We start from the raw sequence: 27073 nt of genomic DNA, 5'->3' as shown, positions 1-27073 counted from the left end.
TAACATCTTCCATCTGAGAACTCATTCATACTGAAGAAATGCGCTGCACGATCTACGTTCAACCTAAGCGCGCGCGACGCATCTATCCACACATGCTCGGAGAAGAAACCACAATGCCACCGTCGTGCAAGTAGCAGGCTGAATGGGAAATGGTTACATTATCCACTACGTTTGTTGAACACAAGTGCGTAAAGACCAACGGATGGGGAACTTCGTGGCGCGCTGTAGCTGGAGGAAACTTCCATGCGCTCGGTCTGATAAACGGGTCCTCTGAGAGCGAATGAGACGAGTGAAGTCGTGAAAGTTAAACTGAAGGAAAATGTCGGCGACACATGCCTCACCTTTGTCCAACAAAACCAACCAATATGAGGACGAGGACGTGGACGCAGTCGAGGGCAACTGGCAGCTTCTCTTTGGTTTATCCTTCGCCATCGCCACTGTCACTTGCTTGGGAGGTTTGTACTCGCTTATTTCGCTGCTCAGGATGAGAAGCAAGTCTTCCCTCTGTCTGATAGTGGCTTCTTTATCCATAGACGACCTGATCAGCGTCGTGCCGCTCACGCTCTTCATGATTTTGCAATGGAGAAGCGAAGCTGTGAACCGGTCGGGAGCAATGTGCACTCTGTCCGGACTCCTTTACATTTTTCAAGGGTTGTCAAGCAATATGAAAGCCTGTCTCATAGTTGCCTACACTTTTTACGTGACAAAACGCTTTGGAGTGTATCAGACGGCTAACCGACCTCTCGGGGTGTTTGTGGCTGTTGTGGCCGTGTGGACGGTGAGTCTCGCGGTCAGCGTCCTGCCCGTCTGTGGCTGGGGTCGCTTCGCCCCCGCTTCTCTCGGCTGTCTCCCGGAGAACGACAGCCTGTACGTGCTACTGCTCTTCGCCGTTTACTCACTGTGTTTCTGCGGGGTGGTAGTTTGCTCGATTCCTCTTATCTACCAGCTCATGTGCTCCACGGAGGCCATGAGAACATTTTACCCGAGCTATTTTGAAATTGCCGGGTCGGCTCCGCTGTGTGAGATCCCCTCTCTGTCACGGGATAGCTTGGAGAAAAGTTTGGGAGCCTATAATGAATTCAACTCAAACACTGGCAGTTTTAAGAACAAAACGGAGACGTATTCTTTCTCATACTCTCCAGCAACCGGTCATTTCCAGAAAGATGAAGCTCAGAGTGCACGGCATTCCCCTGTGTTTTTCTCTCAGAAGCGCTTCTCGATGATTCTGGCCATGGCTCGAATGGTTCTGTGGATGCCAATGATGGTGAGATCTATAAAAGCAATTACTTTTCGCTTGAAAAATTATTTAATTGTTTCACTGACTTAAGTATTAATTATTGTTACACTGTCATAATGAAAAGTTAGGCTACTTGAGGCCTCATTTTGGGGTTCCTCAGACTATAGAAAGAACATTGCTGATCAATATTGTCAATTTTTTTTCAGTATATTTATAATGCATGTTATACAGTGGAGAAAGTGGAGAAAATAAATATTTAAAAATTGGTCCTTCATATCAGTTACTGGTCAAAAAACAATCATACCATAGTTTGATTTCTACTTTAGACACTGGCAGAATACACTGGTGTTCATCCTATTGTGTAGTCAAGGAACTTAATATTTCAAGTGCCTCAAAGCTCTTGCTGTCCCCTTACAGTGGGTGACTGGGGAAACTGTTGACAGCTTTAAGACTTCAAGCAGGAACTCCAAGATGTAAGTTCCTCAGAGAACTGGCCTTTTTGAAAGAGAGCCTTGTGGTTTTCATAAGCATTTTATTAATTTGGGAATCTGAGAAACCGCAGAAAATGCTTTATTTACAGTGTGTAACAGAAACCGTGCACCAGTCTAAAATGTTGTCTTCAACTGTAATCATAGATAGATTTTCTGTTTGACGTCAGGGAAGGCCTGAAGGCAGTGATACAGGCTGACCTTTAAATATAACCTGTCAATGTAAATGTTTCTTTTCATTTCATTTTTCTTTTTTTATTATTATTTGGTCCTTTTAAATATCCTGAAATGATTGGTGATTCACCTATATTTTTCTCTCGCAAACGTTGCCCTTGCAGACCCAAATCCTGGTGAGTCATGCTGTTCACATGCACAGCTCGTCCTTGGAGACTCTCTGTTTTTTCCTGACCTTGCTCTCCGCAGCGGTCACCCCTCTGTTCGTGCTTTCGGAGCGCTGGATCCATCTGCCATGCGGCTGCTTCATCAACTGCCGTCAAGGCTTAGGGTCGGAGGTTTCCAACGGTTGGTACACTGATTTAAAAAAAAACCCATCAGCCTGATATAGGCCATTTTGTTTTTATGGATTTTTATACAGGTTTATAGAAAGAACCTGGTGGTTTATTTTAAATAATCCATTTAAAATGTCTTAGGTTGTATAAATGGTATATTTTGATATACGTCTTCCATAAATATATCTTATGTGTGTGAGAAATATAATTAAAACAGCTTTCCACATTGCCTCATTATCATTTATGTGTTCTTTGCAGCAAAGAAAAGGAGATTTGAATTCAACCTCTCATTCCAGCAAGGCTATGGCATTTACAAGATCTCCCACATCAAGTCACCCTCCATCGAGAAACCCTCTTTTAACAGTTTATACAGCTGCGATTTCTCTGAGAGCAGAGTGGCGGTGCTGGACAGTGGTCAGATCTGTAAGTTCAGCACCACGGCAGCGGAGGACAGTTACCTCCACAGCGAGCTGCTGCTTGAAGAGAGAGCAGACAGCCAGCCTCAGAGCTCCACAGAAAGGGATGGACCGTGCTGTGTCTCCCCTCATGTTTCTACCTGTGATCATGAGGATATTCACCTTGACAACTCATCTGTATTCGATGGTCCCGAGAGGAGGCTGTCCCACGAGGAGTGTCGTAAAATCGAGCTGACTGACTGGGAGTGGTGCAGGAGTAAATCAGAAAGGACACCCAGACAGGTAAGATCACACCCAACAGACTTAAGAGATTTAAGAGTGAATTCGTTTTGTTGTCAGGTAACAAAAAAACTACAGTAACAGGAAATTATATCATATTGTATGTATATCACTGCAGACTCCCATAAAAAAAAGCTCTTCTCAAGTCTCTTGAAAATATCAGATAATCCCTGCTTCATTTTTATAAAGATGTTGTGTAAGTTTTTCAAAACTATGAATACTTTTCTAAATAATATTGCTTTTTTTTCAGTTTCTTCATTTCTGATATCCCACTTTTTTCAGCTTTGCTCTGAATACATTTAATTTGTATTGTTCTTACTATATTAGCTGCTTACAGTTAAATATGTGTGTCAAATGTGTTACAGGAAGGCTTGCATGAAATGCATATATGCCCTAAATCTATTTTGTCAATGCATGTTATCCACCTTATTTTTAACTTAATAGTGGACACAACCACAACCAGGGGAAGTTGTGGCCTAATGGTTAGAGAGTCGGACTCGTAATCCAAAGGTTGCGGGTTCGAGTCTCGGGCCGGCAGGGATTGTAGGTGGGGGGAGTGAATGTCCAGCACTCTCTCCACCCTCAATACCACGACTGAGGTGCCCTTGAGCAAGGCACCGAACCCCCAACTGCTCCCCGGGCGCCGCAGCATAAATGGCTGCCCACTGCTCCGGGTGTGTGTTCACGGTGTGTGTGTGTGTGTTCACTGCTGTGTGTGTGCACGATGGATGGGTTAAATGCAGAGCACGAATTCCGAGTATGGGTCACCATACTTGGCAGTATGTCATTTCACTTTCACTTTTTCACTTTTCAAGTATGTCACTTCACTTTTACCTTTACTGTTTATTGTAGTGTATTATTCTTCTAGTTATTTACCTAAAGTGGCTAATGAATTAGAAGCACATTCACAGGAATGTGTAGCTTAATTCCACTTTGGAAATTACATAGACATTTATATATACATTTTTGACTTTGTAATTTTTCATAATGTTCAGACAGATACTGTAAGTCTGTTGACATATCTATATTAATTTTTGAGTGTAAAGCAAAAATACATTCTAAATCTCTATTTAACAACCAATGTATAAAACCAAGTCCCTTTACAACATTTTATTTCATTTTATTTAATCTGTCACATAGCCTATGTTGTAATACGGAAGAAAAGATGTGTCTCTACTTCCGTTTCATCACAAGTTTTAGTGTATAGTTGTTTTAGTATGGTTTCTGTTTTGGTTTTCAAAACTAATGTGAGACCAGTGAGGTGCTAATTCGGCGAGAGAAGGTGCCAATAAAAGGTCCGTACACCATACTAATCAAGCAATTACAACTGTTTATTGTTGGTACACACAGCTGATATCAATAATACTAATACTGATTATAAGAAAATGCATAAAATGATGATAATCAAATCATAACACATTCAAGAAAGATAATCATAAAACCAGTGCATAATATAAGAATGATCATGAATAAATGAATAAAACATAATATTGGTGAATTAATAATACACTAACTTGAGCATACACTAAAAACTAAAACCCCAAGCAAAAGTATTATAACCAATATACAACCTCAGAACTGTGCTGTCATCTTCACTCCTCGGTGGACTGGGGAGCTCGTTTCAGTCACAGCGGAAGACCAACACCTGTTCGAGAATGCCGGGCGACGTATACTTAACCCACGGCTGAGCTTCCACTGAAAGTGAAAGAAACCCCATGTTTTATAATTCAAAATTAGGTGGGGGTTAAGAACAACCCTCCAAGTGAGAGAGAAAGCAAGTTGATCAGGCTCGATCCCCCTCTCAGTTGGGTGCACTTTGTGTCAATTTACAAAAGATGAACCATTACTCAGCAATATTTCTGAGGTTTCACAATAACTATATTGTGCCAGAAGTCTGCACCCAGTACATATCAACGTCGAGATGTAACCAAGTCCTAAACGCGTTGTTCTTTCTCAGGAGATAATGATGTTGTTTTGTACCAGTTGCAACCTTGAATGTATGCCCCAATAGACTTTCAGTCTCTAAATGTTCATCCGTTGAGCGTACCACAAAAAACAACCCATCTCTTACATTAGTCTATCACAGACAGCACATTTATGAATTGATCAAACTTTCTTTGCAAGATCTTTTTCTCCCAATGTAGTTCCGGTGCACTCAGTAGTACTGATAATTGGTTTTCTTCTGGCACTTCTGAATTATGCTGATAACATTAAACTAGATATTCACCACCGCATCAACATGAAATGGTTATTATTAAAGATTTGAATCACTTCTAGACATCTGCATTGGCTATATCTCTGATTTATTTAATGTTTACAAGGGTAAATCACAAAGCTTAGATACGCACTACTCTGCAGGAGCTGGACTGTGCTGTGAGTGAAAGGATTATTCATGTTGAGTGTTAATGGAGCTGAAGAGTTTAACAGAAAATAAATTACCTCATGCTATCCAAAACCGATTTATCCAGTTATAATAGAGCCATGCAAAAATAAGCCATTCGATTAACATTACAATAGTGTTAATGAGTAGACAATCCCTCCAACTGAACAAATTAGTATGTAGATTATTTTCATTGCAACACACACAAGCCATTTATCTGTATTTCCACACTGTATGTATTGTGTCAGGAACACAATCCACACTGGGACGGGCAGAGCCTCTTAGTCTGACACATTGACATGATTGACTGCTGTTTTGGACAGGCGTGGTCTCACCACTCACACATCTAGTTCACTGTTCCAGTATTGGGTCAATTCTATCGTAAATGTAAATTGAAAAGGACAGTACATTTAATTAGTGACTGATGCTTTGATGTATATGTTGTGAATAGTGGAATATGAGGACTGGCGTTGATCTGACTTTCTTCCTCCACTAACATCATTTTGATCTATGTATTAGCCTTGGAGGCACCTTGCAGGCACATTCTTATTGTTTCACCTAAATGCATTTTTCATCATGATTCACAATTGTAGGCTAATAATAATCCATATAACTTGTATTACATCAGCTATAAATTTAGCTATGCAACAAGCTGAAACATGATTTCATCTGTTGCTTGGTTGTGTTGTATTATAAACTTCCGCTTTATTTTAAACTTCTTTTAATTCTGGCAAATTTGTCTTTGCTTCTGCCCTACCCTTCTCCCTGTAGCACTTAGGCATCTTACATTACAGGCATTCCAGTTTATTGCTCTGGTCACATCTGCAGTCTGCTGCTGTCAGACTTTGTCTCTCTGTGTCTTGTGTTTCCCCTCCTCTCGTGCCCATATTTGGTCTTCCTGTTCCTGTCCTCGTTCCATGTATTTATCAGTTCATTAGTTCCAAGTGTGTTGTTAATTGTCTAGTTTTGGTTTTACAAGTTGTCTGAGCATTACAGACAAACTAGAAAGACAAAGCCTTTCAAGGTAAAAAAAAAAGAGATATTTAGGCCAAAGTGGAGCGAAGATAAAAATCTTTGTCATTATTTTATCTTTCTTATTAAATAATAAGAACAAAGATACACATTACAAATACACATAATATATAAATAAAACAAACAGTGCCTTATTTTCAGGTACAATAGGTGTATTTATCAGGAGCATTCAATGAAATTAAATGAACAAATATAAAAATAAAACACTACATGGACTGATTGCTAAAGCAAGTTTTTCAGTCAAGAATAGTGAGTGATTTTTCTCTTTGCGTTTTGTTGTTTTGTTAACGTTAAATTAATAGTTCCCCCAAAAATAAATATTCTGTCATCTGTCTGTCAATTCTGTCATAATGTTTTATTTTTATACCATCATTTACTCAAGTTGTTTTAAACCTGAATGCGTTTCTTTCTTCTGCTGAACATAAATGCTATTTTGAAGAAGGTGGAAAACCAAACAGCTGCTGGTCCACAGTGACTTCCATAGGATTTTTCTTTCTTACAATCAAAGTCAATGTGAACCAGCAACTGTTTGGTTACCCTCATTCTTCAAAATATCTTATTTTGGGTTCAGCACAAGAAATTAATAGAGGTTTGGGACAACATGTGAGTGAGTAAATAATGACAGAAATTAAATTTTAGGGTGAACTATCCCTTTAATGACAGTCGACAGCATGTTTAGTGTCCTGTCCCTTTAAGACCTGCAGGCATCTAATATACAGGCACGCAGCGGTTTCTCTCTTAACTATTTACTTTCATTTTAGAGATAACCAGCTGAGTCTGAATGTAAACCTTGTGTGTTTTGACAGTATTAGTGCAAAAGATAACTTGAGTAATCAGGCGCTGTTAGACAGGCTTTTTAGTGTGCGTGCTTCAGGTGTATGCGCTCAGAAAAAGCGCACGTCAGACCAGCACGCAAATTAAACATTTAACCAGCAAGGCTTGTGTGCAAATAATGTACTTTTGCGGTCGCGAATAAGTGCAGTGTCCTGTCAGAGTAACTCTACTGCTGTATGTCGTGTTGTACAGTATATAGAGACGGAGGCGCCAGAACTGTATTTGACAATGTGCGCTGTACCACGATACTATGATATTTCTTCAAAAGCAGATCGTGGCGACATTTTTATCGTCCACGATCAAAAATCGTCATATCGCACACCCCTAGTCTGTCCTTAATAAGCCCTGTGTTTCCCTGCCTCTGTGTCCGGTCTGAACGTCATTGGATTGTCATTTTATGTGTATCTGCATCTCCAGCGAGTCCTAAGTTTGTTATTAAAAGTCTATGTTAGAAAGAAGTTCCTACGTCTCTGCGTTTCCCTGCTCCAGAGTGTGTATTGTGACAGCTGCCTCCCTGCAGCAGGTCTATGGCATGTTCATGAAGGTGAGCAGGGAGCTTGGGCATCTGCTGGGAAAATTAAAAAATTCAAGTATGGTACTGTAATAGGATTCTATCTTTGCAATAAGTCTGTTTCATCATTTCATCTTTGCTAAGTCTCACATCAAGTACAATGCCAATCATCGGATGGATTGGTGTAAAGCAAGGGTCTCCAACCTTTTTTCATTCGAGAGCTACTTTTTCACAATGAAAGTGGACAAGAGTCAAGTCAAGTCACCTTTATTTATATAGCGCTTTTAACAATACAGATTGTGTCAAAGCAACTTTCCAATATCAGAATAGGAAAATAGTGAGAAGGGTCTGGCTGCAGACTTGCACTTGCACTTTCAGACTTGAACTCCCAGACACTTGCGCGAGTGACGTCGCTTGCAGTCTTTTTTTATTTTCTTATTTTGTTCTATTTATTGATTATTTTTTGTTTGAATCTCTCAACATTTTACAACAGTAGCCAGGTGGGTGGTGAAAACAAGAAACTAAATTACAATGTCACTTGCAATCGTCGCTTGCACTTTCTGTTACCTGCGACGTCAATCGTGTGTGTTGCCAATGGAAACATGACGCTGTGGTGGTTAAACGATTAAAACTAATTTAGTACAATAATTTAGTACAATAGGTCCTGCAAGTCATTTGTAGGAGAAAAAGACAAGACCTGCAAATCCGTGGCTACAGAACAGCAGAATATGAACGCAATGCGCAAAGTTTCTCGTTAAGCGTTTTCCTCCCTTGGAAAACCATGAACACTTAATATGGCTTAATGTGTTAAGTGCTATTAAAATATCAAATTCAATATACAGTTTATTAATATCAAGAATAAGTGAATAGTATTTTCCTCCCATACCGCAAAACATGGGATAATGTGGCATAATGGACTAAGATGATAAAGAGCAAACTCAATATGCTCCTCATCATTATTAAAATATACATAACTAATGTACAGGCAGGTGAGCCCAGAATAAATGCAACATGCAAAGATTCACGTTAAGCGTTTTTCCAAATAGAATAAACGGTCTACAGCTCTTTTATATCATTGTCTTTGTCCATTAAGCTATATTAGGTGTTTTATTTAAAATGACTTTCTATGGGAAGAAAATGTTTAACGTCCAATTTAACGCATTGCATCCTTTTAATATCACTTAATGCATTTCATAATGCATGTTCATATCTTTGTGTCAACAAGACTTATAGATTAATGAATTGTCTTTATCAACTTAGTCAAAGACTACAGAATACCCTTAAGTCCCTTATTATTATTATTATATTAAATTTAGTCCATTATGCCACATTAAGCGTTTTGCTGTATGGGAGGACAAGTGAAAGTTTTCTTATTGTGTTAATGGCTGTCTGCTTGCCTTATAGTACATTTAACCCTTAAATGCATAAATGTTTCGCCAACCATTATTACTTATTCGGGTCTTTAGTGACCACTTCCACAGTACATTCAGCATCTGACTCATATTCATGATCTCAACCATATTCTCAAAACGATCATTTTCAATTACTTCATATTCAATATTTTGATCACTGGCAGCTTATTGACCACATCCAGCATCAAATGGCAGTGACATTTATATTTCATTGCGTATAGTAATGCTCTGCAGTAAAGTACATTTTTGCTGATGATATTCGTTTGTTTTATACCTGAGGAAATTGAGTGAAACATCACATCATCATTGTGTATCAAACAGTGCCACCTTGAGGAAAAAAAGATGCATTGCACATATTGAGTCATCAGATATACAAATATAGTTGCGCTGAAAAAAATACTTTTACATTTACATACCTCGGGTCTCTAGCTGTCAGCAGATAGACACAGGACACAGAGGTAAGTGCAATACAATCAGCAGGTTTATTGAGTAGTAGCAGAGGGGAATGAGATGAGCAGAATGTCCAGGTAAGCAGGCGGGGAATGGGAATGTCTCTAGGGGCTTATCTGAGGGTGAATGTCATTTTTCCTTTTCCAGGGAATCCGGAGGTAACAGTGGAGCGTGGAGATGGTGGAGAAGTGGAGCGGTGGAGAACAGGGATAGGAATACTGGAGCAACTGGTAAGTAGACAAAAGATAAGTGGGTCAGGTTAGTCAACCATGAATGTTTGAGACCAGACAGTGAGTGAACGGGAGGAGTGCAGGGATATAATGCTGCTGATTAGTGCTGACAGGTGGTGGTGATCAGAAATCTGGTGAGTGTCGTTGATGGAGACTGCGGTGACGCTCTGACAGTACTCCCTCCTCCAGGGGCGGCTCTTCACACCCTATTACGGCGACAGGGTCGGCCACGGCCTCTGGGTGCTGGACGGTCAGGGTGACGCAGATCCCGGGTGGAGAGCCAGACCTTATCTCCAGGACGATAGACGGCATCTGCATAGGTCTTGTGTCTCCGCACTGCCTGATGTAGTCGAACATGAGCTGAGTCCCAAACTCTCTCGCTCGCTTGGAACCAGTTGTCGACAGCTGGAACGTCGGAGGGCTCTTCTGTCCAGGGAAACAGAGGGGGTTGGTAGCAGAGTATGCACTGGAAAGGGGTGAGGCCGGTGGTGGCTTGCTTGAGGGAATTTTGTGCATACTCGGCCCACACGAGGAAGCGATTCCAGCTGTGCTGGTTGTCATGACAGTAAGCTCGGAGATATCTCCCAATCTCCTGAATCTTCCGCTCAGTCTGGCCGTTAGTCTGGGGGTGATACCCTGAGGAGAGACTGACGGTTACATTAAGGAGTTTGAAGAATGCCTTTCAGACACGGGAGACAAACTGTGGCCCATCTTCCGGGATGCCGAAGGTGCGGAAGAGATTATGGAAGAGGGCCTGTGCTGTTTCAAGGGCTGTGGGTAAACTCCGGAGGGGAATTAACTTGCAGGCTTTGGAGAATCTGTCAACTGCAACGAGTATGCAGGTATAACCTTCTGACTTGGGGAGATCTGTGATGAAGTCGACTCCGACGTGAGACCAGGGGCAACGTGGAATGGGTAATGGGACTAATTTCCCGGTGGGTAAGTGATGTGGAGTCTTGGAGATGGCGCAGACTGAGCATCCACGAACGTACTGGGAGACATCCCGGGCTATACTGGGCCACCAGTACTGAGCTTGGAGGAGCGAGAGAGTACGCTGGCTGCCTGGGTGTCCAGAGCCCGGGGAAGCATGCAGGGAACCCAGAAGGGAAGTCCTCAAGGAGGTGGGCACGTAGGTTTTGCCTACTGGGCCTCCCAGCGGAATGGGTTCAGTGATGAAGGCAATGCGGATCTGTTCATCCAGGGCCCACCGGATGGGGCACACAAGGACGGCTGGAGGGAGTATGGGTTCAGGTGTGGAGGGTTCGTCGGGGTCATGGATACGTGAGAGGGAATCTGCCTTGACATTCTTATCTCCGGGTCAATACGTGATGGAAAACTGGAACCAGGTGAAGAAGAGGGCCCAGCGAGCCTGCCGAGGGTTTAACCTCTTAGCACTTCGGAGATATTCCAGGTTTTTGTGGTCAGTGATGACTGTAAAGGGGTGTTGAGCTCCCTCCAGCCAGTGTCTCCATTCCTCCAGCTCCAGTTTAATGGCGATCAGCTCCCGATTTCCAATATCGTAGTTCTGCTCCGCTGGGTAAAGCTTCATGGAGAAGTAAGCGCAAGGGTGGAGTCGGGGAGGCTCTCCGTGGTATTGAGACAGCACTGCTCCCATGCCGGTGGTAGAGGCATCCACTACATTCAACCGCCTCACCCGAATAGTTTGCAGAGATGGCCATGGGACTGGCAGAGGCAGACTGAGCGTGTGTGACCGCAGAGAGAGCTGTTCGAAGAGCGTTGACCAGCTCTTCGAGGGGATCCGCAGCGGCGGGGTTCGGGAACTCCATCTCCGGTCGTCGGTTCGGGTCTGGTCTTCTTTCAGCAGATAGACACAGGACACGGAGGTAAGTGCAATACAACCAACAGGTTTATTGAGTAGGAGCAGAGGGGAATGAGATGAGCAGAATGTCCAGGTAAGCAGGCGGGGAATGGGAATGTATCTAGGGGCTTATCTGAGGGTCAATGACCTTTTTCCTTTTCCAGGGGATCCGGAGGTAACAGTGGAGCGTGGAGACGGTGGAGAACTGGAGTGGTGGAGAACAGGGATAGGAATACTGGAGCAACTGGTAAGTAAACAAAAGGTAAGTGGGTCAGGTTAGTCAACCAGGAATGTTTGAGACCAGACAGTGAGTGAACGGGAGCAGTGCAGGGATATAGTTCTGCTGATTAGTGCTGACAGGTGGCGGTGATCAGAAATCAGGTGTTTGGGATCTGGTGAGTGTCGTTGGTGGAGTCTGCGGTGACTGTGGTGACTCTCTGACACTAGCGACCCTATACACTTTTTACAAAAAATTAATCAGAAAACAGGCATTCTTTTATATTTTACTGTTTTTGTATTTTTATAATGTTTATAATGACTAGATTGAGGAATGCTAAGAAAGTTGATGTCTAACTTTAAAAAATGAAGGAGGGAGAGGGTGGAGAATAATGTACCGGGTCGCTAAAGACCCGATGTATACATTTAAGGGTTAATAATAACTATACATCAAATTTTATCTTTTAATTGCACTTAATACATAAGTTAGACATCAGCTTTCTAAGTATTCCTCAATCTACGATTGCAAGTGACATTGTAATTTAGTTTCTTTTTTCTTGTCTTCACCACCTGGCTATTGTTGTAAAATGTTGAGAGATTCAAACAAAAAATAATCAATAAATAGAACAAAATAAAAAAGCGCAAGTGTCTGGGAGTGCAAGTCTGTGAATGCAAGTACTGAGAGAGCAAGTGCAAGTCTGCAGCCAGACCCTATTGAAAATTGTGTCAATAATGTAAAATGACAAGATTAAACATTCAATTTTCAGTTAAAGGCATTTCATTATTGAATTCTTCAATGATGTCATCGTCCAGCTCAGTTCAGTTTAAATAGTATCTGTGCAATCAAGTCGACGATATCACTTGAAATTAAGTGTCCCAAACTAAGCAAGCCAGAGGCGACAGCGGCAAGGAATCAAAACTCCATTGGTGACAGAATGGAGAAAAAAACCTTGGAGAACTATCCATGTTATACAATACTTAAATCTCTTAAATAATTTATCAATCCAAACTGTTATACATCGTATAACATGGTATAATCAGGGCTTAATTTGTGCCGGAACAAGCCGGATCCGGATCCGGCACCTCCGAAATCCGATCCGGCACCTCATTTTGTCGGATCCCCCTCCTCAGGCACCAATGAAAGACGTTTGTGCTGACCTATAATGTGCATAATATGAAAAATCCTCTAAAATGACCGCGCTTGCGGTACATCTACATTTGAAATAAAGAACCTGAGCACGCAAAAGACGCAACGTGAACTGCTCTGCTCTCACAAGACATAATGCACGGATCCATAGCCTATACACACTTTCTCAGCTGTTCACATTTACTTAAGAAAAAAACCTGGATACTGGCCAGGACGGCCATTTTTGTGTGTATTTGGCCACTTAAACTCAACAACAAACTACGAAAAATAACTCAATATGATACTCGCTATAGGTGGCTTTGGATGTGACTGTGAGAGCTCAGCCTTGAAATAGCCTCTGGAGCATGCCAGTACCTATTGGCTTAAAAAGACATGCAAATTACACATTTTTGTGACGATGCAACAAAGACCCGATTAAGCAAGTGACAATTTTGACATCTGTCCTGAAATGCAAGCGCAAGTCTTGGATCAGCGACAGCGTGCAGCAGCTCGTATTGCAGACAGATGCGCTGATGTGAAGCCGCTTTGAGAGCGAGAGAGAGAAGATGCGGTCCAGCTGAATCACTCAGGCTGTTTTCAAATGACTGATTTAATCTGCTAGTTTGTGTGGATTTATTTACCCATACAGGGCTCTAGACTCATTCTTCCCACTGGTCGCACTTTTGCGACTAACTTTCTCAGTTTGTCACACAAGCACATAATTTGGTCTCTCTTTTTTTTTTTTTTTTGTTACATTTGATTAATCAATGCATGCTGATGTACTTTTATCAGTTTATATTATAGTTATATGGTAATGAAAGTGTTCAACATTCAACCCGTTCTTTTTCATCAGGAGCCTATATTATTTGTGAATTAAATTTTGTGATCAGGAATTCCTTTTTTTGTGCGCTTTCAATTTCAAATTTGCGATCTTGGTGTCACGTTTTACAAGAAAGGGTATTTGTCTGTTTTTCTTGTATCTATTCACCTTTCACTTTTTAAGACTAAAACAAAAGATGGATTCATTGTTATTCTTAATTAAAAAGCACAACAACAATAAAACAGTAGGTTACAATGACAAACTAGCTTACATAACATTTATCAACAAAAAGGAATAAGACGAGGCACAGGACACATCACATGCTGTATTATTTACCAACAAATAGCCTAAATTACAGAATGTTTAGCAAACACTGAGGAATCAAATAAATAATATAAAAAAATAAGGAAAACCTCTATAGCATAACGTGAGAAAAACAGCAAAGATAACATGCTTTTCAAAACAAAAGCAAAAAGAAAAGTAAAACTAAACAGCTGTCGCTGACAGGACTTGCATGTTTTTTTTTTCTACAAGAATATCAACGTTAACCTTCTCTGGTTTAAGAAGCGGTCTTTTACTTTAGTTTGAAAACCAAGTTCTCCATTGCGCTCAGTCCGCTGCGCGCACCTTTGCAGGCTCTACACCTGAAGCGCTTGCGCTGAAAGCGCCCCTCTTCACGTGATCAGTGAAATCTGACTCCTGCTACAATGTGCCGCGGCTCTGCAGCGCGCGCTGTATGAAGCAGATGCTTTGGAGCAGCGCAGACCATGCACTCGTACAAGTGCGACCACGTCAAATTTTAACTCGCACATTCTCAAAAAATGGTCGCAGTCTAGAGCCCTGCCATACTTGCTATATTGAATAAATGTTTGCAGGAATTTCCCTCATTATAAACTTGAAAGCTGCGGGGATGAGTAAAAGTGTGATATACACACAATCCCCCATGAAATTCTAGACAGGAATAAATCTATTACAGAGATTTGTGAAATAAGATTCCATTATTTTTTAGTAGCCCCCCCGAATGCTCCGTTACCTCTCCCTCCTCTAATCACATGCCGGATCCATCACCCCACTCTGTGTATTGTAAATAATATAATGGATATGTACTTAAAATAATTGTGTTAGTCAAACAATGTAAAACAATATAAACGCAAAAAAAAAAAAAATTAAGTTTAGAAATGTTTTGAGTCCCCCCTTCCTTGCCTCACATTGGTTTGGTCCCCTGCCTGCTTTCCCCTTTACCTAATAAATATATTATTAGGTAAAGGAGATAAGCCTGTGTGTGAACTCATAGGCTAATATTGTAGATCTACTGAGGTGTTGGGTTTTGCTCAATATGGTGTTAAGTGGAAGATCAGTGGGCTTGCTGCGGTTGAATATCTAAATAAGAGACATCCTCTGTCCCTGACGAAACCTAAAATATTATGTGGAGAACGCAAAATAATTTAATAATTATAATATGACCGCGTGGTGAACCTATGAACCAAACTCATATTTAAACACGGTCTCCATGCTATATGTACACACATCTATCCTTACAAGTACAATTTTGGCTGTATTATTTGTGTCCCCTTCAAAAATTGTTCATGAGAAATTGTATGTTTATTGACCCCCCCCCCCCCCCCCCCCCCCACACACACACACACACACACACACACACACACTGTAAGATCAAATTTACACCATTGCGTGGATCAAACATGGGTTTACAAATTGAGATCGAACACAAGTATAATGATAATTCAAATACTAAATGAGATAAATAAAGGTTCCCTGTAGTGAACATCAAGTTTTTTGTTGTTTATTTGTCTATGTGCTGTTTTTAAGTTGCTTTTAGATAAACCATGTGCCAATCCATTAATTAACCCCATTGCTGAATTTTTTCTCCTTAAAACTTTAGTTTCCCAAAGGCAGTCCCAGAAATGCAGTTTGAAACACCCCTCGGTTTGGTACGTCACAAAATTCAATAACCAGTTACGTCAAGAGATAGATTCCTATCATTAGCATATACCTCTCTCCATTTATACAAATGTGGCATGCACAGAGATTGCATGCAAAATATACTAATAGGATTACCAGCTCAAAACTGCATTCGAGTTTTCAGGGCATTTTGATGACAACATCGTCAAGTAAGTAACTTTAATGACTGTTACAATATCCACTGTAGTTGTCCACTTGTAAAAACATTGTTTTATCAATCATTATCCATGGATCAGGAGGCCCTGGCTGGTGTGACTGAGTGGAGGCGGAGCTAATTTGTGTATTCATAGATTCGCGTGTAGTAAAATGTGTAGTGGACAATGCTAAGCTTGCAACTTTGTTGGAAGAGATGGCCCTTTCCTATTCCAGCATGACTGTGCCCCAGCACACAAATCCAGGTCCATAAAGACATGGTTGTATGGGTTTGGTGTAGAAGAATTTGAGCCCTGACCTCAACGCCATCAAATAATGTTATTAGCAAAGTTCGGGAGGAGCATGATCAGATAATCAACTTTATTATCACAATAGTAAATATATAGAGCCAACTGACCTCTGAGATTGCGAGCCAGGCCTTCTTGTTCAACTGTACTGGCTGAATAGGAAAAAATTCCACTCCAAAATCTAGCGAAAACCTTCCCAGGAGAGGGGAGGTTGTTATAGCTTCAAAGGGAGGACCGACCCCGTATTATTGTCAATGTATTTAAAGTGTGTCCCGATATTTGGTCACACGTTATATTAGGTGGCCTAAACTACTATGTACTTACATCAAAAAATAAGTACAATGTACTTATTGTGGTCATATTGTATTGCAACAGACTTTTGCTACCATTGAGGTGGGATATGGGTAAGGTTAGGGACAGGTTTGGTGGTATGGGTAGGTTTAAGGGTGGGTTAAGGTGTAAGGGATGGGTCAACAGTGCAATTATAAATGTAATTACAGAAATTAATCACAGATGTAACTACATATAGGCATTTAAAAAAAATAAGTACAATGTAAGAACATGTATGTACACAATAAGTGCATTGTATCAAATTATTAATTTAAATGTAAGTACATAGTAGTTAAGGCCACCTAATATAAAATATAAATCTTCTTTTGTGATCTTGATTTAATATACTTTGTATACAAATTATAAGAGCAAGTTTGAGTATAGTTTGCACTGTCCTATCATTCAGTAAACAGTACACAATTATTGTTGATGGGCAAATGTGGTCAGCTTAGATGGTGTCAGTGAGTCTTAGGCCCCGTCCACACAAAGACGGGTTTCTCTGTATACGCGTAAATTTTTTACCGTATAGGCGTTTCGTCCACACGAAACCAGCGTTTTCGAAGAGTTAAACCGATCATTTTTGAAACCGGGTCCCAGGGTGGATAAATTTGAAAACGCCGTTTTCATGTTTTCGTGTGGACGGCGAATCCGTATATTTTCTGAAACGATGACGTCATCAGCCCACGTCTCGCCCCTAATCAGACATCGCTACGTCACATAACAGCGACAACAACAACAACAATGTCAGACTACGTGCCTGTGTTCGTGCTGCATAACCTACTGAGCTCATTAGTTTTATTAAAGCAAAATCTTCTGCTTTGTGTGTTAGTTTATTCAGCGCGCAAGGTTTACGCACATGGTCCAAGTCTTCTTCTCTGTTTTTTTGTGTATCTCTGTGGCAGAATTACAGTGCCACATATTGGTCTGGCATGTGTACTACATCGTTTTCAGTCGGTTTCAGTGATTCCGTGGACACAGATATTTCCTGAGACGACTCCGTGTTTACGGAATTTGAGGCAAAAAAAAAGATCGGATACGGAGAAACCCGTCTTCTTGTGGACGTAGCCTCAGTCACCCCAGTCACCGCAGTCATCAGCCACCACTTACCCACGATCTCAGTCACCTGTGTTCTAATCACCCGCACCTGCCGAACTCTAATCAAGCCATCTACAAAACCCCACTCCACTCACTCACCGATCGTCCGGTCTACCGTTCACTACAGGAACCAAACCAGACCCTACCGACTAAACTTTGTGCTTTCTCCCAGATATTCCGACACCGCTCCTGTGCTCCACCGCTCCCTGGATAACCCCTTTTGCCTGCTATTCCTTCCCTGACATCGGCTAGCCTGCCAACCGGCCCTCATTCCCCGACTCTGCTCTCACGTAACCCCTGGACTCTCACTTCTGTTATCATTAATAAAGTCACTTGTTACCCTACTCCTTTCTGTCTCCTAGCCTGTGTCCTGACAGAAGACCGGACCCAACACAACCGGACCCCTCCACCTGCCTCTGAGAGTCCCATGGCCATACCTTAGACCTTCGCGGGTGACACCGCGGGGTGTGGCGGATTCCTTCTCCAAGTCTCTCTGTACATTGAGATGCAACCCAAGAAGTTCGTCACCGAACGCTCCAAAGTAGCGTTTCTCACCTCACTGTTGACCGACAAGGCGCTTATGTGGGCCAAGGCGATGTGGGACTCCCAGAGTGTCTTGATTAACTCCTTTGATGCCTTTTCTAATCACTTCAGGGAGGTTTTCGGAGTGGCCACGGGAAAGCTGTCTGTGCAAGATCAATTGCTACGCCTCCGTCAGGGAGATTCTTCGGTGGACGATTACACACTGGATTTCCGCACGCTCGCGGCCACCAGTGGGTGGAATGAAGTAGCGCTGCTGAGGGCCTATCGCCTGGGGTTGTGTCCTCGTCTCCGCACCCAAATGGCCATCTACGATGACAACGTGGGATTGGAGAACTTCATGCGGCGTGCCTCGCGCATCTCCCAACGCCTCACCACGTGTGACGAGGACATCGCCGCTACAACACCCCTGCTGGCCTCACCCACCACCAGTCTTCCAGTACCAGAACACATGACCGTGGATTCAGCACGTCTCTCGCGCACGGAGCGTGTCCGCCGCATTGCGGCAAGACTGTGCTTATGAAGTGAAGTGAAGTGACATACTGCCAAGTATGGTGACCCATACTCGGAATTCGTGCTCTGCATTTAACCCATCCAACGTGCGCACACACAGCAGTAAACACACACACACTGTGGACACACACCCGGAGCAGTGGGCAGCCATTTATGCTGCGGCGCCCGGGGAGCAGTTGGGGGTTCGGTGCCTTGCTCAAGGGCACCTCAGTCGTGGTATTGAGGGTGGAGAGAGTGCTGGACATTCACTCCCCCCACCTACAATCCCTGCCGGCCCGAGACTCGAACCCGCAACCTTTGGATTACGAGTCCGACTCTCTAACCATTAGGCCACAACTTCCCATTATACTGTGCTTCTTCTGACCATTACATCAGCGACTGCCCCACGAGACCTCCACGCCCCGCGGTGAGTACTATCCAACTAGAACCCGATGTTTCCTCTCTTTCCTTGCTACCAGTACAACTACTCACCCCAACATCCTCTGTTTCAGTCTGTTTCCGGGTCGGATGCTTACATGAGGAGATGATATCTTTTCTGATACTGGAAGGACTCACGGTGGACATCATCCTGGGACGCCCCTGGCTCAACCAACATTCTCCCATAGTCAGATGGGACCCCTGCGAAGTCACTCGCTGGAGCGAATCCTGTTTCCGGAACTGTCTATCCATGATTCCAAAGCCCTCTCCGAAACCGGTATCCACCCAGGTATGTTCCACCCTCATCGAAAGTCCTGAGCCTCAGGTGAAGTGCACGAACCCATCTGACTACCGTGCGTTCCAGGATGTCTTCAGCAAACAGGCAGCCACCCGCCTTCCACCACACCGGACATGGGACTGTGCCATAGACCTGCTGCCTGGGGCCAAACTTCCTAAGGGTAGAGTGTACCCATTGTCCATCCCGGAGTGCAAGGCTATGGAGGAATACATCAAGGAGGCTCTCCAACAAGGATTCATTAACCCATCCACTTCGCCCGCTGCATCTAGCTTCTTCTTCGTGGGTAAGAAGGACGGAGGCTTGAGGCCATGCATTGACTACCGAGCCTTGAATGCCCAGACGGTAAAGTTGCCGTATCCACTTCCCCTGGTCCCAGCCACCCACGAGGAACTCCGTGGAGCCCGCATTTTCTCCAAGTTGGACCTGCGGAGTGCATATAACCTTGTTCGAATCCGGGCGGGCGACGAGTGGAAGACGGCGTTCATCACACCCTCCGGCCACTACGAGTACCGGGTTATGCCGTACGGCCTCTCCACCGTCCATCTTCCAAGGCTTCATGAACGAGGTGTTCCGGGAGTTCCTCCATCAGTTAGTGATCGTATACATCAACAACATCATGATATACTCCCGGAACCTGGCCGAACATCGCCACCACGTGAAGCAGGTCCACCAGCGGCTCCGAGAACATCAGCTATACTTGAAATTGGAGAACTGCAAATTCCATCGCTCCACCGTGCAGTTCCTCGGGTACTCCATCAGCTCCTACAGGATCGAGATGGACCAGGGGAAAGTACAGACCATCCTCGACTGGCCTCTACCTGAGTCTGTAAAGGAACTGCAGTGATTCCTCGGATTCGCCAACTTCTACCGAAGGTTCATCCATCTGTTCAGTCGGTTCGCAGCCCCCTTCACCTCCATGCTGCGCGGCAAGCCCAAGTCTCTGTCCTGGAACCCCGAAGCCCACGAAGCCTTCCAACACCTCAAGCTAGCATTCGGCACGGCCCCCATCCTTCGTCACCCAGGTCCCCTTAGTGGTCGAGGTGGACGCTTCGACCACAGGAGTCGGGCCGTGCTGTACCAGTCTCACGGTGAGCCTCCCCCGCCTCCATCCTTGCGCCTACTTCTCCCGGAAACTGACCCCTGCGGAGCAAAACTATGACATCGGGAACCGGGAACTTCTAGCCATTAAACTGGCCTTGGAGGAGTGGCGTCACTGGCTGGAGGGAGCTTCATCCCCCTTCACTGTAATAACTGACCACAAGAACCTTCAATACCTCCGAGATGCGAAACGCCTTAACCCCCGTCAAGCCCGCTGGGCCCTGTTCTTCACCCAATTGCAGACGCACTCTCCCGTTTACATGCCCCGGACACGCCCGTGGAACCTGAGACCATTCTCCCTCCAGCCCTAGTCATCAGCCCTATTCAGTGAGACCTCACTGAGCACATCCGTGACGCCACCCTCACCGAACCCCCTCCGCAGGGAGGCCCAGAAGGGAAGACCTTTGTCCCACCTTCCCACCTTCCCTTCTGGGCTCTGTTCATGAAGTACCGGGCTCTGGACACCCAGGCAGCCGGCGAACCCTCTCGCTCCTGCAGGCTCGGTACTGGTGGCCCAGTATGGCCGAGGATGTCGACAGGTATGTCCGAGGCTGCTCAGCCTGTGCCATCTCAAAATCTCCCCGTCATCTCCCAGCAGGCAAGAGACGCTGGTCGCACATCGGAGTGGACTTTATCACAGACCTCCCTAATTCCGAAGGACACACATGCGTGCTCGTGGTGGTAGACCTCTTTTCCAAGGCCTGTAAACTTATTCCCCTCAAGGGTCTACCCACGGCACTCGAGACAGCGGAGAGTCTCTTCCACCATGTGTTTCGTAACTACGGCCTGCCAGAAGACATTGTGTCAGACCGGGGTCCCCAGTTCATCTCACGGGTCTGGAAATCCTTCTTCCATCTACTGGGAGTAACTGTCAGCCTGTCATCCGGGTATCATCCACAGACCAATGGCCAGACTGAGCGGAAGATCCAGGAGCTCGGACGATACCTTCGGTCATACTGCTCATCAGATCAGCACAGCTGGAGCCGTTACCTCCCCTGGGCCGAGTATGCCCAGAATTACCTCCGTCAGTCCACCACCCGACTCACCCCGTTCCAGTGCATACTCGGCTTCCAGCCCCCGCTCTTCCCCTGGACCAAAGAGCCTTCGGACGTTCCAGCTGTGGACCACTGGTTCCGAGAGAGCGAGAGGGTGTGGGACTCAGCGCACGTCCATCTTCAGCGGGCAGTGCGGAGGCAGAAGCTCTTCGCAGACGCTCGACGGTCAACCGCCCCACGTTACCAACCAGGCGATCGGGTCTGGCTGACGACCCGCGACATCCGCCTCCGCCTGCCCTGCAAGAAGCTGAGTCCCCACTACATAGGTCCCTTCAAAGTGCAGAGGCAGGTCAATGACGTCACCTACCTCCTCCAACTCCCTCCAAGGTACCGCATTCATCCCACTTTCCACGTTTCGCTCCTTAAACTCTTCTCTCCTTCCACCACAGAACCCACCACACCAGACGCACCTCCCCCTCCGGAGCTGATAGATGGGGCCGAAGTTTATCTAGTCCGTGAGATCCTGGACTCACGGCGACGGGGCGCCCGGCTCGAGTATCTGGTTGATTGGGAAGGATACGGCCCAGAGGAGAGATCCTGGGTGGCCCGGGACGATATCCTGGATCCCTTACTCTTGCAGGAGTTCCATCAGAGTTACCCTAATTGTCCCGCACCCAGAGGCCGTGGCCGTCCCCGTCGTCGTGTAAGGGCGTTAGGAGCCGCCCCTGGAGGGTGGGGTAATGTCAGTGAGTCTCAGTCACCCCAGTCACCAGCCACCACTTACCCACGATCTCAGTGTCCTGTGTTCTAATCACCCGCACCTGCCGAACTCTAATCAAGCCATCTACAAAACCTCACTCCACTCACTCACTGATCGTCCGGTCTACCGTTCACTACAGGAACCAAACCAGACCCTACCAACCAGTCCCTCACTTCTGTTATCATTAATAAAGTCACTTGTTACCCTACTCCTCTGTGTCTCCAAGCCTGTGTCCTGACAGATGGTCTGTCTATAGATTTACATTTACATTTATGCATTTAGCAGACGCTTTTATCCAAAGCGACTTACATTGCATTTAAGTTACAGTTTTTACATTTTTATCAGCTCTTGCTTTCCCTGGGAATCGAACCCATGATCTTAGCGTTGCTAGCGCCATGCTCTACTATTTGAGCTACAGGAAAGATGGTATTTTTGTAATGAGGAAATCAGTAAAAGTTTTCATAGTACAGAACTAATTTATTTTAAAAGATCTGAGAAAATTTGTTTAATTTTATGACCCATTTAAACACATAAAGCTGATATTTCTTTAGCAGTCTTATGTTTTCTTCCCTTCTTTTTGTACCATTCGGTATGATGAAAATAATTTTATCTTTTAAAGTTCTTTTGCTATGAGGAATATAGGATTTATGACAACAAATGCAGTTCGTCTGTGTCCCGCTGCAGTGGGCTCTACTGCAAGCCATCACTTTGAAACAGTGGGTAATTGGGAGTTGCAAAGAGAAAAATACAGTTGGGTTAGTTTAGGCTCTTAGCATGTTTGGTGCCAAAACAGCAGGTTTATGAAATACTCTCTTGTGACTTGGAAACCCCACTGGCCTGCTGTAGCACAGAAGACTATTACTGTCACTGTGTATCTTCTACTGAAAGCAGAAAGCTAGATCACAACTTAGACCTTCAGATTCTCTGGTGGCAATGAGCCAGAGTAGAAGGAGAGGTCAGAGAACTCAGGTCATACAGTTGTGGTCAAAAGTTTACATCCCCCTTTCAGAATCTGCAAAATGTTAATTCTTTTACCAAAATAAGAAGGATCATATAAAATGCATGTTATTGTTTATTAAGTACTGACCTGAATAAGATATTTCACTTAAAATATGTCCACAATAGAAAATAATAGTTGAATTTACAAAAATGAACCCGTTTAAAAGTTTACATCCCCTTGATTCTTAATACTGTTGTTATCTGAAAGATCCACAGCTGTGTTTTTTTGTTTAGTGATAGTTGTTCACGAGTCCCTTGTTTGTCCTGAACAGTTAAACTGCCTGCTGTTCTTCAGAAAAATCCTTCAGGTCCCACAAATTCTTTGGTTTTCCAGCATTTTTGTGTATTTGAACTAGTGTTATCAAAATTAGCGCGTTAACACAGGCAATTAATTGTTTCAGTTTAACACCTTAAAATGATTTAACGCCGTTAACGCAGGGGTGGGGCCTAGGGTTGGCCACCCCACTCATAACTGCTAATTCTGTCTCTTTTTTTCTTGACAAGAATTGCATTTATTCAGTCGCAGAACGTCTTTATGAGCACTGATGGGCTCGTAAAGATGTTTAAGGCGCGCGCTCCAACTTCACTTCAGCGCTAGGCGCGAGTCAAACGAGCGCGGAAACTCTTCAATCATACGCACAAATGCGCCAGCGCGCGCACAGCCTGTATAGTTTCATATCAAATCGCGAAACTACGAGCATGCAATGTCGTGATCAGTTAAGTCATTAAGTTACCAAAAAGGCGATTAAAGCTGCCGTAAAACTGTGCATGCATGTAATATGATATGAGTTACATTTAGAACACACCCCCCTGGCTCTTAATGCATGTTTTTTTTTTACTTCTGGAGCCCCAGTGAGCGTTTTAACCTTCTGTAATACTTGCATGTGAGTCCCTAAGTTGACCTCAGTGTGAAAAGATGGATCTCAAAATCATACAGTCATTGTTGGAAAGGGTTCAAATACACAAAAATGCTGGAAAACCAAAGAATTTGTGGGACCTGAAGGATTTTTCTAAAGAATAGCAAGCAGTTTAACTGTTAAGAACAAACAAGGGACTCAAGAACAACTATTACTAAACAAAAAAACACAGCTGTGGATCATTCAGGTAACAACACAGTATAAAGAATCAAGGGGATGTAAACTTCTGAATGGGGTCATTTTTATAAATTCAACTATTTTCTCTTGTGGACTATAAACATATTTTATGTGAAATATATTATTCAGGTCAGTACTAAATAAACAATAACATGCATTTTGTATGATCAAACCTCTTATTTTGGTAAAAGAATTAACATTTTGCAGATTCTGAAAGGGGGATGTAAACTTTTGACCTCAGCTGTATGAATGCTTGCTAAAGGTCATTTATGTAAGATTAAGATGAGTTGTTCTGTAAATAGAAGTCATTTCCGTGAGTGAGTGAGTGAGTGAGTGAGTGAGTGAGTGAGGCATTATATTTATGTAGGTGTGACGGAAGATTCGTGTGTTTGAGTGTCTGCATCAACACTCCTCACTGCATATTGACTGACTCGCAGGGGAATTATGGGAAACTAGGCCACTCGCACACGTAATCATAAACATGGTAAAAAGCCTGGGTCTTGTTTGCATTTGCCATTTTCTCTGTCTGCTTTCCTGCCTTGACTCTGATGTGGTCATTATCCTTCATTGCCCTAGTGCCTCTAACTCCTCCGGTGAGTGAACTCACATGCAACTCATACCATTTCCCCAGTCACATGGTCTCTACAACCTCTGATGAGTATCATTTAATTTGAATGATATGCTGTGTTTTGGGCAAAGCCTGCTGGAGGCACGCATCATATTGCTGACATCTCATTCCTCAGCCTTTCTATAATGTAACAAGAGAGAAGGAATGAAAGCAGGTAGAAAGAGATCCTTATCTATGGCTGCTGTGCTGAATGATCAGATGATATCAAATCAAAATGCTTCAATTATTTGCAGTCCTCAGTCAAGCATGGCATTTCAATCTATTACGCGCAAGCTCCATGCCGACTGTGTCTCTTTATCGTGAAAGGAGCATGTCAATGATAATGACAATGCCACTAAACTGAAATTCTCTTTAGTGTGACGATACTGTATATGATTGAATATGCTGACAGGAGAAATATGGCACAATGGAGCCATGGGTGTTTCTCATAATTTGACCAGAGCTTTTGTTCTCAACAAGCCTGATATATACACAGGGCTCATTAAATCACAGAAAACACCTGGCAAAAAGAATCACATTTATTGGACTGCTGTTTAAATGTCATTGACTTTGTGTGTAATTTAAAACTTTAGACTTTCAAAATTTATTTTATTGTATTTTTATATATATATATATATATATATATATATATATATATATATATATGTCTCCATGTCCAGCATAGTATTATCCTGTTTCATAATCATTAAACATGATAGCAGTAGACCACATTAATAAAATGTGTTTCCATTTACCCAGATAAACAACAAGCTCATTTAATGATGAAAGAGTGTATAATAATAATATAACTGGTAGTTACATAGCTGGCACAGTTCAGATATTTATTTTCACATACTGAATCTGCACTAGAATAATATTTTAACCAGGGGCATAATGCACTGATTTTTCGAGGGAAGCCTGAAAAAGGATATCTGGGATGATATCCCAAGTTTTCCATTTGTTTTTAAGAAACCAACCATAATTTTAACAGTACATGAACCAGTGATCACCATTTCCATTGCATAGAAAAAAAGCAGATTTGAGGTGTCTTCTATCTAAGTCACAAGTTTGGAGGGTGGGTAGATAATAAAAATTGAGGTGCTACTCAATTGGGCCATCCAAATGTACCGATGACAATCATGCAATTTACAGATAGAGGTAACTTTAAAATAATTATTATTAAATATTATGTTTAAATTGCATAAATTGCTTTTTATCATTAATTAAATTGATGTCTATTTCCCTGTTGATGTCTATTTTAGCATTTTGTTTTAGTTTTGTTTCTTCAGTATTTTCATTATTTTACATTTGAAAGCAGCATTTAAACTTAAGTTTCCATTTTGTTTGTGTGTATGTGTGTGTCTGTTTATGTGTATCATACTGTTTGACACTTCACTTGACAGAATTTCTCTCTGCCTTTTCATTTCCAAACAGAGATCCACGGCTGGCTTGGCCATTCCATTATGTGCCTTCCAGGGCACCATTTCCCTCCATGCTCCCACGGGCAAAACACTGTCCCTCTCCACCTATGAAGTCAGCAGCGATGGCCTGAAGATCTCCCCCAACAACGCCAAGAAATTTGAGGTGTACCGCTCCAAATCGGTGGGTCACGAACCTAGTGCTGAAGAGCATAACTCTAGCACTGGGGGTGTTGGAGTTGGAGTAGGGGGTGGAGTCGCAGACACCAACGTAAAAATTCATCTGGAGGTTCTGGAGATCTGCGACAATGAGGAGGCCATGGACAGCGTGTCTATTGTCTCCAACATCAGCCAGTCATCCACACATGCACGCTCACCTTCACTACGCTACTCTCGTCGTGAGAACCGATTTGTTTCATGTGACCTAGGTGAAACGGCCTCGTACTCGTTGCTGATCCCCACAAGTAACCCGGATGCGGACAACATTAACATCCACATTCCAGATACAGTAGAAGCGCATAGACAGAACAGCCGGAGACAGCACCAGGAGACTAGAGGTTACCAGGAAGACATACAGCTGCTTAATGAAGCCTATAGGAGGCAGGCAGGTGATCAGGGGAACTGAAATAACCAGGATAGGCCAATGGGCTGAGAAATCCCTAGGAAGAAGTATAGAAGGTTTGGATTAAATATTGTGATGAAAGCTCATAGAGTTGCAAGTTCATGCTAG

At 43.4% G+C, this 27073-nt stretch overlaps 1 protein-coding gene across 1 annotated transcript; it reads left to right on the top strand.

Moving 5' to 3' along the window:
* Window positions 1-319: 319 nt before the first annotated feature.
* On the top strand, window positions 320-26968 carry LOC306888166 (putative G-protein coupled receptor 149; the record flags this gene model as incomplete). Its single annotated transcript, XM_079446329.1, has 4 exons — window positions 320-1264; window positions 2064-2247; window positions 2493-2932; window positions 26360-26968. 4 exons carry the CDS (start codon window positions 320-322, stop codon window positions 26966-26968), a joined length of 2178 nt encoding a protein of 725 aa, XP_079302455.1.
* Window positions 26969-27073: the final 105 nt, after the last annotated feature.

The sequence above is a fragment of the Barbus barbus genome (assembly GCF_936440315.1).
Source record: "Barbus barbus genome assembly, chromosome: 22".
Taxonomy (NCBI): Eukaryota; Metazoa; Chordata; class Actinopteri; order Cypriniformes; family Cyprinidae; genus Barbus; species Barbus barbus.
Note: the sequence above shows the minus strand (reverse complement) of the source record. Positions and strands in the feature narration are given on the sequence as shown.